Source organism: Podarcis tiliguerta (assembly GCF_965153285.1).
Source record: "Podarcis tiliguerta genome assembly, chromosome: 6".
NCBI classification, from domain to species: domain Eukaryota; kingdom Metazoa; phylum Chordata; class Lepidosauria; order Squamata; family Lacertidae; genus Podarcis; species Podarcis tiliguerta.
In genome coordinates this window covers 93,072,891-93,085,001 of record NC_139539.1, presented here as the reverse complement: position 1 = coordinate 93,085,001, position 12,111 = coordinate 93,072,891, and the positions used below count along the sequence as shown (strand labels likewise).

The window sequence follows — 12,111 nt, the reverse complement described above, 5'->3', positions numbered from 1 at the left end:
CCTAGTAGTTCGAAAGCACGTCAAAGTGCAAGTAGATAAATAGGTACCGCTCTGGCGGAAAGGTAAACGTTGTTTCCGTGCGCTGCTCTGGTTCGCCAGAAGTGGTTTAGTCATGCTGGCCACATGACCCGGAAGCTGTACATCGGCTCCCTCGGCCTATAGAGCAAGATGAGCGAGGAACCCCAGAGTCGGTCACGACTGGACCTAATGGTCAGGGGTCCCTTTACCTCCCCTTTACTTTTCATTAATTCTGAGGTTTTTTGGTCTTGGAAATTTGATTTATGGGGATTTCTATTTAAACCGACCTAATCTGTACTTCTCAGATTAAAGTGCAGATCAGAACATCTTTTGGATTGTTTATGTCTGTGAATCTTGTAGTACACTGCTCAAGAAACGTGCCAGAATGCATTTAAATGTGCATTTTAGGATAAAATATGTTGAGTTAAAGAAATATGAGAAATATGTTAGAACAAAATACATACTTTTTTGAATGGATTTTTAAAACATCACAGATGGTGGAAACAATATAGAATGGACTTAATGAATGAACATATGTAGAATTGGTATGAAGTGGAACTAAACTGATCCGCTCGTCCCGAGCCTTGGGAAGGGGTGATGAGCTATGCAGCTTGTATCTGTAAATGTTCAGCAGCACGTTTTCAGCCTGTTCTGATATATCACTTACTGCAGACAGCTTATTTAAAATAAAAATAAAATTATCCAGATTTTCCAAAATCCAAACAAGCAAGTTAAAGGAAAACAATTCAGCTTGAAACTGTATATCTAAAAGGCACATATGTCCTCAAATGTTAACATATTCTGAGTTAAATATGTGATGCATATAATATTCTCTTCAGTAGTTTTCATAACTGAATACAGTTAACAAACAAGAATGTGCCAAGCCTCCCTCAGCGGCAGCAAGGGAATATTGATTCCCTAATTTAGGGTTAACCCCCCCCCCCCCAGGGATCGTCTTATACATGGGGGCTTCTTATACATGGAAAAAATACTGTAGTTCCTAAGAATGTGAGTTGAGATATGGGAATCCCAGGGCTTTTTCAGACTGTTGCTATTTTCAGACGGCATTGAATCACATGCCACATAATCTTAAGTGGCGCTTGGGACCTGAAGCAGGTGTTGTTGATTTGATTTGGAACAGCGAACATAGTGTAATCAAGTTCAATATGTGTGCAGATTGACAGCCGGAAAATAAATAAATAAATAAATAAATAAATAAAGTTGCATTTGACTTCAAAAGAAGAAACTTCTGTAAAATGAGGGCATTGTTAAAAGGAAAGTTGAAAGGCAAAGTCAAGAGGGCCAAATCTCTCCTAAATGCTTGGGAGTTGTTTAAAACCACAATGACCGCTCCCCACATTAAATGGGGGGGCGCCCTTTGCGTGGCTGCGCACAGCCCCCTGGTTCCCTATGTTCCACATAGCGCAGGCTTGGCTTTGCCTTCCCCAGGTGGGATACCTGGAGGTCTCCGCCTACCCCAGCCAGTTGCCCAATCCTGCCTGGGGAGGCGTTGCCAAGGAGATCAGGCCAGGTAGGGGGAGGGACCACCCTGCCCACACAATTGGGGGAGGATCTTATCTGGGAATTGTCAGTTGGTTCCCCGTTAAAGGGGTTGCTTTGAGGGGAGGCTTTGGCCGTACGTCTAGAGGTTGTCATTGCTCTTCCCTATGATGGCGGCATAACGGGGGCGGGCTCTCTCTGCGTGAACATATGTTCTCCAGAGCCAGCCCCCCCCCCCACTGGATAACCCTGATGTTCCCCAGATCCCCAGCGGGCGACTGGGAGGGATAAACGCCCAGTGCGTGAGCCAAGGTCTATCCAATCTGAAACATAATAAAGTTGTGGCCAATTTTAATCCCATAGCACGTTGTCTTGTGTCACTATTCCACACGGGGGCCGCCCAGGGTTTGGGGGACTCCACCTGTCCACACAATATTAAAAGCTCAGCTAGAATGTAGGTTGCAGACTAAGGAAGGTACCACCAAGGCCAAGAGGGTGCCTGTGTGCTTAAAAAGCAATCAAGCAAGTGATTTAAGCCAAAAAGGCTTCATTTAGAGAATGGAAGTCTTGTCCAAGTGAGAACAAAAAGAAACGAAAACTTTGGCATAAGGAATGCAAGTGGACAATAAGGAAAGGCTAAATTTGAGGAACACGTTGCTAAAAACATGAAGACCAGCAATAAAAAGACAAACTGACATACCTCAGTAGCAAGAGATTAGCAAGGGAGGTGGTTGTGCCTCTGGATGAAAAGGGAGTCAAAGGATGCTTAAGGAGATCACAGAACGAGTTATTTGCTGGAAGAAGATTGGAAGAAATTTAAGGACTACTTACAGAAACACTGCAAAATTAATGAATGTTAGAATGATGTTGGATTGAGGTTAAGTGGTTTTTAGTAATAATGTCATGAAGGAATATGTAAAAACGGATTGTTATAAGGTGAAAATTCAAAGTTATATTAAGATCAAAGATAAGGATAAAGGTAAAGAGGGAAAGGATTTGCTGAATAAATAAATTGAACTGGAATACAAGAGGGGAGGTGTGGGGAGGTCCGGGAAACAAGTAAATGTAAGATAAGTTATGAAAGATCGAATTGTTTTTAATTGTCTTTTATTTTTTGTATTTTTCTTCTTTTTATTTTTCCTTTTGTAATGTTTTGAAAATGTCAATAAAATAATATATATATATATATATATATATATATATATATATAAACAGAATGAGTTATTTGCACCTGTCTTCACAGGGGAAGATACAGGGCAAATTCATGTTCCCGAACAAGCTTCCACAGGAAGGGAGCCTGAGGAAATGAGCATACAACTTCTCCTAAAGAATAGTGGGAACTGTAGTTCATTAAGGCTGCTGGGAATTGTAGCTCTGTGGGGAAGAAACTACAGCTCCTAGGTTTCTTTGGGGGAAGTCATGCGCTTTAAATGTGTGCCGTTGCTTTGCCCCTCTGCTCTGTTGACTTGTCCTTTTGTTCCCATTTGCTTAAAAGCAACACTTGCTTCTCCCCTTTCAAACATATTCTGGCTTTATTCTCCCTTAGCTCACACTTCATGCTTCCTGTTCTGTAGTCAAACAGCTACAAATATAATGGCAGATTCAGTTCCCTCCCCCCAAAGTAAAGTACTTTGCAATCAGTTTTTAAGCAGCTAGCCAGTTGATCACCACTCTCTATTGCAAAGGTTAAAACAAACAAAGACACCCCCCTCCAAATAGTGCTACACTATGCAATGACATAACCAGCCTTTTCCTGTGTTTTTAATTCCCCTCCTAGAAAGTTCCTGAATATTCAGTGTCTCGAAAGTGGCTTCTGGGAAGAAGGTAGCTGTGTTCCAGTGCTGTGCAAGCCACCCCCACCCGTCTTTGAGGGGATATACAACTGCACAAATGGCTTTGAGCTTGACAGCCAATGTGTTCTCAGCTGCAGCCCACAGAATAAGAAGGTAAGGATCATTCAGTATAGTGGCTGATTTACTAACTAGCCCAGAGCATCTAAGATTTCCATTGAAGGGCGGAAATAGCAAATTTGGCAGTTCAACATTTTGGCTGCCTCCTTTTGCCTTGCTTGCTGCTATCTCTTGAGCAGGGGTCGGCAACCTAAGACCCATGGGTCACAAGTGGCCCACAGGGGTCATTGAACCAGTCCATGAGCCACCCCCGAACCGAGCCGCCCGCTTGACAAGTCTCCATGCGCTGCACTAAATCAGCGCAGCACGGTGCTGGCACTCGCTTCTGCGGTGCCGGAAATTGCGTCTGCGCAGACACAGATGCTGGAAATTGCAGGCGCGCTTGCTCCAGCCCACCGAAGGATCTCTGTTGGAGTGAACCGGCCCAGGCGAGGTAAACCTTGCCGACCCCTGCTCTTGAGTTTGGTTTTATTTTGTTCTAGATAGAGAAACAGAGAGAAGGGCAGTTCAGCCTGTGGAAACAGGAGCAGGGAGGAAAACCAGAAAAAATTATTCTGAATCAAAAACCGTGCGTCTTATAGAACGAAAAATATGGTAGTTCCTGCTTCCCCTGGAATGGATTTATTGGACTGCATGTACAAATTCAGATCAGTGAACTGCTTATTAATTAACCTAGAATACTTCTGTCCCTAGTTTTATGCTCATAATCACTGATAAGGAATCTGGATAAGATCGAGGTGTGTGTGTGTGTGTGTGTGTGTGTGTGTCTGTTTGCTTGCTTGCTTGCTTGAAATATTTGTAGGCAGCTCAGCATAACTAAACATCATAGTGGTGAGCAACAATACAAAAAAACGGATAAAAAGCAGTTATCTATCTATCTATCTATCTATCTATCTATCTATATGCTTTAAAATTAATACAGCATTTTATATTATGTATTAATATATTATGTTGGAGCATGGCTAAGTCCAATGGGCAGCGTTTGTTCCACAAGGAGGGTGCCACTGGAGCAAGTCTGAGAGGCTACAGATAGGACTTACAATGCATGTGGCACCACAAAAAGGGACTCCATGGATGGCTGCAGTGAATGGAGAGATATATAAGGGGGGTCAGGTGGTCTGCCTCTGGTCCCAAGTTGTTTAGCGCTCTTACATTAAGAGTAAGACCTTAAGCCTTACATTGGCAGCCTGTACAGTTTTCTCAGTGCTGGTGCTAGGTGTTGCCAGACGGCAACCATGACCACTTCATTCTGCACTAACCACAACTTCCAGACCAAATGTGAGGCCATCTTCGTACAGAGTTCATTTCAGTAATTCAGCTGTAGGGTTACCATTGCATGAGCCACTGTAGGCAGGCTATCCCTGTCTGGAAATGGGTGTATCTGGCACACTGAGCTACCTGTTCCTTCAGACAATGCATCTTCCTGGAATGGCTCTGCAAGATGGGATATGGGGTATCTATAAGGGTCATCCTCCAGGATGACAAAAGCCAATTAAATCCAAATCCATGTTGGAATCCAGACTGAAGTGAGTCTAAATAATCAGTATCTTCTGAAATTGCTTTGCAGTCTTGTGGATTTTAGTGATTAGATGAGTATTTCTTTCACAACTTCTGGTCCTAGTTGTCCGCCCTGCCCCCCAGGAGTGGTCATATACCCCTTTAAGGGCATCAAGCACCACACCCAGTGTAAAGCTGCACTCACTCCCTTCAGAACCCATCTGGTCTCTCTCTCTCTCTCTCTCTCTCTCTCTCTCTCTCTCTCTTGTACACACACACACACACACACACACACACACACACAGTGTGTGTGAGAGTTCACTTTAAGCAGCCAAGAAGGGTAAAAGTCCAGAGGGCAAGTAGTTGGCCACATTATTACAAAATATTCATCCACATCACCAGACCACTTCAACCGAAACTGATCCCATAGAGTAGAACTAGATGTGGCATCGGGCACCTCATCTGGATTGATGCTCAAGACAGCATCGCAGTGTCCGCAGGAAAACAAAATGTTTATCATCAAAGTTGCAAAAGAGTCACGGTGGGTGACTGAGGGGTCCAGAGCTGCGTTAGCTGAGGGGAGGTGTTAACCCACAGACAAACTTAAGAAGGTCTGCTGGGTGGCTACTCTGAAGTGTAGTGGAGACAATGAAATAGACCTACTTTTCTGCTTACACCACCACACAATTATATCCTCTGGCACATGTTCCATGAGCTTTGCAGTAAGATCTCCACCACTTGCACTCCAGCCGTCCTTCAGTCTGCGTCAACATCTGATGCTCCTGGGAATCCTCAGGAGCAAAATGGACTGCATAGTGTCAGAGAAGGCACTTGGGAACAATAATGTCAATGGCCACCCTCCTCTCACCATTCCCCTCAGAGGCCAGAGCCTTGGCTTGACTTCCAGCTCCATCCACTAGAAAATCCCCCCAAACATTCAGAAATCTCTTGGATTTCATGCATCTAGAGGCAGCCTAAGTGAATGGGGGGCCCATTTTCGCAGAGGTGGACATGAAAGCTAACCAGAAAATGGCCTGATTATGACAACAGGGTCAAATACTCAAAACTTCAAACCACACCCCTCGTCATCTGGGTCAAAGACCAGATCAAAGGTATGTCCTGCTCTTTGTGTCCGGCTGATGACCCCTGGAGTCAGCATCACGGTTGCCTTCGAGACCATGAAGCCCCAAGTACTTTGTAGTTAGAAACTGGTTTAGTAGCAGTTATAAAAAACAGGTGGGACGCGGGTGGCACTGTGGCTTAAACCACAAAGCCTCTTTGGCTTGCCGATCAGAAGGTCAGCAGTTCAAATCCCCATGACGGGGTGAGCTCCCGTTGTTCGGTCCCTGCTCCTGCCAACCTAGCAGTTCCAAAGCACGTCAAAGTGCAAGTAGATAAATAGGTACCACTCCGGCGGGAAAGTAAACGGCATTTACATGCACTGCTCTGGTTCGCCAGAAGCGGCTTAGTCATGCTGGCCACATGACCCGGAAGCTGTACGCCGGCTCCCTCGGCCAGTAAAGCAAGATGAGAACCGCAACCCTAGAGTCGGCCACAACTGGACGTAATGGTCAGGGGTCCCTTTACCTTTATAAAAGCAGGTGTGCCTTTAAAACTAGCACAGACTAGTTTTGACATCAAAAGTCTCTCACACCATCCCTTTAAAGTGACAGCAGCAACAATACTGGCAACCCCCAATTTTGTGCCAGTTTAGTGAAAGGCATACTTGGGGTGTTGATTCAGCGAAGGTGTTTGCTTTTAGTGAATCTGTCCACAAGAGCAGACTAGAATTTCATGATGAGTTCTGCATCCTGTGTACTTCAGGTCCCAATCCTTTGCACTAAAGATGGTTTGTGGACAGAGGAATTTAAATTGTGTGAAGATCTGCAGGGGGAATGTTCACCACCTGAAGAGCTGAACTCAGTGGAGTACAAGTGTGAGGAAGGCTATGGAATTGGTAAGAACTTCTTCCCTTATCTTCTGCAACCTCCTTTTTTCAGGTTCTTGGAAGAAAGCTTCCCCCCTTCCCTCCAAAAAGCCGAGTCTCTCACTTTCTTCAAGAATTAGGAAAGAGTTCATGAGTCAGCAGTGATTTAATTGATGGTACATTTAAGATTTAAGGGACGCGGGTGGTGCTGTGGGTTAAAGCCTCAGCGCCTAGGGCTTGCCGATCGAAAGGTCGGCGGTTCGAATCCCCACGGCGGGGTGCGCTCCCGCTGTTCGGTCCCAGCGCCTGCCAACCTAGCAGTTCGAAAGCACTCCCGGGTGCAAGTAGATAAATAGGGACCGCTTACTAGCGGGAAGGTAAACGGTGTTTTCGTGTGCGGCTCTGGCTCGCCAGAGCAGCGATGTCACGCTGGCCACGTGACCCGGAAGTGTCTTCGGACAGCGCTGGCCCCCGGCCTCTTTGAGTGAGATGGGCGCACAACCCTAGAGTCTGTCAAGACTGGCCCGTACGGGCAGGGGTACCTTTACCTTTACCTTTACATTTAAGATTAATTGCTGCTATAATAGTCTATGGACTAATTCAACAATGTTATTTTAATTCTAATTGATTTATCTGATTATTGGAGGATTGGAGAAATCCAAAATTATCTGGAGATGGGGGGAGGTAAGTGCCTTTTCAATGAGGAGGACATCATCTGGATGCTGCAAAAATAAATACATAAATCCAATACTGATGGAAGCAGCTTCACATTAAACTTCATTGTGGATGAGCCCAGGGAAGAAGCAGGGCTTGGAAGCCAGCAATTTTTATTGGATTTGGGTTTTCATCTGAGCTGGAGAAGAATTTTGGACCTCACAGCCTTCATTCAAAGGCTATTGAACAGCCTAGAAGTTTGGGCTGTGTATCTTAAATGCAGAGCAGTTCAAACTTTAGAACTATTCATATCTTTGGACATGACTTCCTGTGGCTTTTGGATCACAGGTATCATGAATGCAAGGTTGGTGTTGTAGCCTCTTAGAGTCTCAAAGTGGGAGCAACATGGAGAGCTTAGGTAGAGCTTCACAATGCCCAAGAGATCTCAGTGGCTTCAGGTGCAAAAGGTAATTACCTGCTCTTTTACCCTCCAGGTGCTGTGTGCACACCTTCCTGTCTAATTCTCCCAAAAGATCCGGTAACACTGCCTGAAAATGTCACTGCAGATACCATGGACCACAGATTGAAGCCTGCTAGAGTCCAGGTAAAGTGGCCCAGGTGATGTGGAAGGCAGTATATAAATTATCAAAAGTAAAGTAAAGTAAACCTGTGCTAGAAGTATTACCACCAGCCATTCCCACCTTATGTGTTCTGGCTTGTTGCTATGCAAGAAGCTTCCCTGGTGAAGTTGCTATGCAAAACCAAAATGGGAGAGATTTTTGTTAAGAAGCTCTGCCAGGCTCTAATTCTCTACCCCCCCCCCCACCTTGGATGATTTTTGAAAATTCAGGTCATACATTGAGTGATCCTTGGCTGGCTACACTTAGGGTCATCCATATGTTTGGTCAGGAAGCCATTCACTTTACTTGAATTAGCTTCATTTGCTCATAGTAATGTCAGCACGTACCTAAACATCACCGACTCCATACCATTTTGATGTCATCACTTCTAGTACATGGTCCCTGAATAGCCAAGATCAGTCAAAAAGTTACAAGAGCACAGAGAAATGACCACTAAAGTAGCAACAAAGAGTGTCAGCACTGGGGTATTATTGGCTGCAAACAATCACAAAAAAATAAGGGATTAATGACTTCTCATTCTGTCCTCCCAGAACCACTGTTTTGAAGGAGGGGATTGAATGAACGTAAAGAGTATTCCACAGTGGTTTCACTTGAATGAAGCTTAACAGGTGGTACAGGTGCTGGTACTCTCTGACATCCTCCAAAGTTCATGTGTTTCTGGGAAGAGGATGTACAGAAAAGATGGGCATGAGTACTCTAGCAGGAAGGGGTAAATTAAATGTGGCAAGAGCATTAGTCTGAAAACAACTGCAGATTCCCTCTTTTCTCTTCAGCTGTGGTTCCCATTCCAAGCTGTCTTGATCCAAGCTGGTTTTGGTCTGAATATTTGGCTAGGATTTCCAACTTCTTGCTAATGGCTGACTTAGGAAATATTGCCCTGTTTCCCCTCCATGGAATGGCTAAAATGCCTCAGATATTATAACTTCTTTGTTTTCCCTTAATTGGGTCTATCAAGAATGATATTTCTGAAAATAAAACTGAAGCATACTGAAAGCACAGTGGAAGGGAAAATAAAAGCAGAGAGTACAATCAAGAGCCAGAGTTTCAAACCAAGATTACCCTGTTCCTCCGAAGAATTTTCAGGAAGTGTGGGAACGCTCAGGGTTTCATTCATTTGGACACTGCTGTGTGTTAGGTTGAATCAGCCATATGGGATATGTTGCAGCAGGGGAGGGGGCTGTTTTGTGGCCCTGCTCTGCAGGGTCTGTCAATCTGAACTGGAAAGAAGGCCTTGAGTTGGAATTCTCCAACACCGGTTGCTAAGACACATATCCTTTGTTTATTTTCTCAATTCATTGAACGCTTTGTACATTTCTGATTCACTTCTCTTCCTCCTGGACTTGACTGTCTGCAAAGCTTTGTCCCAAGTGCAAGGTTGCATGTGAAATCTGTAGCACTTCACAGGTGGAATCTTTGAATGCAAACATTACAGATCACTGGTCATTCTGGTAGTGCTTAATCTTTAATACTTAAAGCAGGAATGAAGAACCTGCAGCCCTCCAGACTATATCTCCCATTTTCCTGACCACCAGCCAAGGAGCTGCAAATTCAACAATATCTGAAAGGCCAACAGTTCCTAATTTGTGACATTCAGTGATACTGTAGAGAGGCACACCTTACTTCCTGCACCACATGAAACTTTCTGTTTTTTCCTTTCTTCAGAGTATCGTGTGCACTGGAAGACTAGAGTGGCATCCAGATCCGAAAGCCGTTCATTGTATTTCTTCATGCGAGGTAAGGGGTGTGTGTTTATGCAGAATGGATAAATGGTGCCAGATTCTAGTGTCTTTGCATCTTCTCTTGTGACACACTGGGCTGACAAAATTGAAGATCACATTTTCTGAAATGCAGAGGTTTGAATGTTTATGTTTTTGCAAAGTAGAGACCACCACCAAAAATTCATCTAGTCATACCCCCTGCAATGCATGCTTTAGTTGAAAGCATCCTTGACAGAAGAAGAGGAGGAGGAGTTTGGATTTGATATCCCGCTTTATCACTACCCGAAGGAGTCTCAAAGCAGCTAACAATCTCCTTTCCCTTCCTCCCCCACAACAAACCCTCTGTGACGCGAGTGAGGCTGAGAGACTTCAGAGAAGTGTGACTGGCCCAAGGTCACCCAGCAGCTGCATGTGGAGGAGCGGGGACACGAACCCAGTTCACCAGATTATGGGGTCCACCGCTCTTAATCACTACACCACACTGGCTCAGCTAAAGCATCCATGACAGATGGCCGTCCAATCTCTGCTTAAAAACCTCCAAGGAAGGAGCATCCATCATCTCCTGGGAGAGTCCATTCCACTGTCAAACAACTCTTACTGTCAGGAAGGTCTTTCTGATGTTGAGTTGGAATCTCCCTTCTTGTAACCTGAATCCATTGGATTGAGTCCTACCTTCCAGAGCTGTGGAAAACAAGCTTCCTCGTTCTTCCATGTGACAGCCCATTAGATATTTGAAGAAGGCTATCTTATCTCTGACAGGAGGAGCTGTTTGACAGTGGAACGGTCTCCCTTGGAAGGTGGTGGGCTCTCCTTCCTTGGAGGTTTTTAAGCAGAGGCTGGATGGCCATCTATCCTGGATGCTTTAGCTGAGATTCCTGCATTGCAGGAGGTTAGACTAGATGACCCTTAGGGTCCCTCCCAACTCTAAAATTCTCTGATCTCCTAGTCTCCTCTTTCCCAGGCTAAACATACCCAGCTCCCCCAACCATTCCTCATAAGGCTTGGTTTTCAGACCCTTGGTCATCTTGCAGCCTTCTTCTGCACATGTCCTAGCTTCTCAATATCCTTCTTAAATTGTAGTGCCCAGAACTGGACACAGGTGTGGTCTGACCAAGGCTGTGAATTGTTACCCAGCAACCATTTTGAGAATTCTTTGGAGGGAGGGGTGGCCATGACAGTTTGAGTTGTGTTCCACAGAAGACCCTGGGCTGTAAAGGGGGTGGGGAAACATGTACCTCAGGCTATTTAGTTATGTCATCTAGATTTCTTTCTCTCTCTCCTGTGTCTGGTGTTTGAACAGCTTAACTTCCAAGCTTCCCTCTTGTCCTTGGGCTATCAATCTTCTGTCCGTTTCAGTCCCTTTTTGCCAGGAGTTGGGGGTAGTGAGGGATGAGGCATTTGGAAACCCAAAAAGAAGGGTGAAAAAAGTGGGGAAAGGGAAAGGCATTTGGAAAGCTCATCAGGGATGTCAGCTGGTGGTGGAATGGACTGTGAATTACTGAAGCTACCCGCGAAGTTCATCCTAGTACTATCATGAGAAAAACAGATGACAAAAATGCTAAAATGGCTGGATGAGGGACGGATAGCCAGAGCACAGAGTGACTTGGAAGCAATCTGCTGGGGAAGGATGAGGTGAAACCAGTGATCAATTTTAGAGCTGTTGACAGTTCCTGATATAGTCTAGTAGCTTGAGTCCCTGGATTTTGCCTGGATAGCTATTGATTGAATGAATGGAGAGATTTGTGGCCTGCTCTTGGCCCTGGCAACTAGACAAAGGGTAGTCAATTGGCATGAGCAAAAGCCAGCTTAAAAATGCATTTTATTTGCCCCTCCCCAGGGTCCCTCCAAGCACGAGAGTATTCTTTATTGATATTTACATTGCTTTCTCACCCATCCTCCAAGTCACTCAGGATGGCATTCATGTCCATGTCTTCTCAGTCTGCAGTTGCACACTTGGATCCACTATCCACTGCATCACTTAAGTACAAACATTGCAGTGTTTTACTTGTACAGAAAGGAAATTGCAGAGCTATTGAAGTTGCTGTCTCTGTTTGGGCTTTTGTATTCATGGAGCTGTGCACTCTGTATAATTATGAAGCCTTCAGTCCCTGGTGATACCAGACTTCTTATAGAGCTTGCCTTTGAAGGGGCTGTATTATGCAAGAATAAAGCCCTCTAAGAATACAAGAGTTATTCACCCCAATGTTAATGGTAAACAGATGCTGCTTCAATTTGAATTTCTGCTG

At 44.8% G+C, this 12,111-nt stretch overlaps 1 protein-coding gene across 1 annotated transcript in view; it reads left to right on the top strand.

The window, feature by feature from the left end:
- Positions 1-12,111, top strand: part of PAPPA2 (pappalysin 2) — a 128,570-nt gene that overhangs the window by 88,820 nt on the left and 27,639 nt on the right. Inside the window, exons 17-20 of the mRNA XM_083446232.1 lie at positions 3,296-3,464; positions 6,750-6,882; positions 8,001-8,110; positions 9,810-9,881. Of these exons, the coding sequence (XP_083302358.1) occupies positions 3,296-3,464; positions 6,750-6,882; positions 8,001-8,110; positions 9,810-9,881 (484 nt within the window). The remainder of the gene's footprint in view (positions 1-3,295; positions 3,465-6,749; positions 6,883-8,000; positions 8,111-9,809; positions 9,882-12,111) is intronic.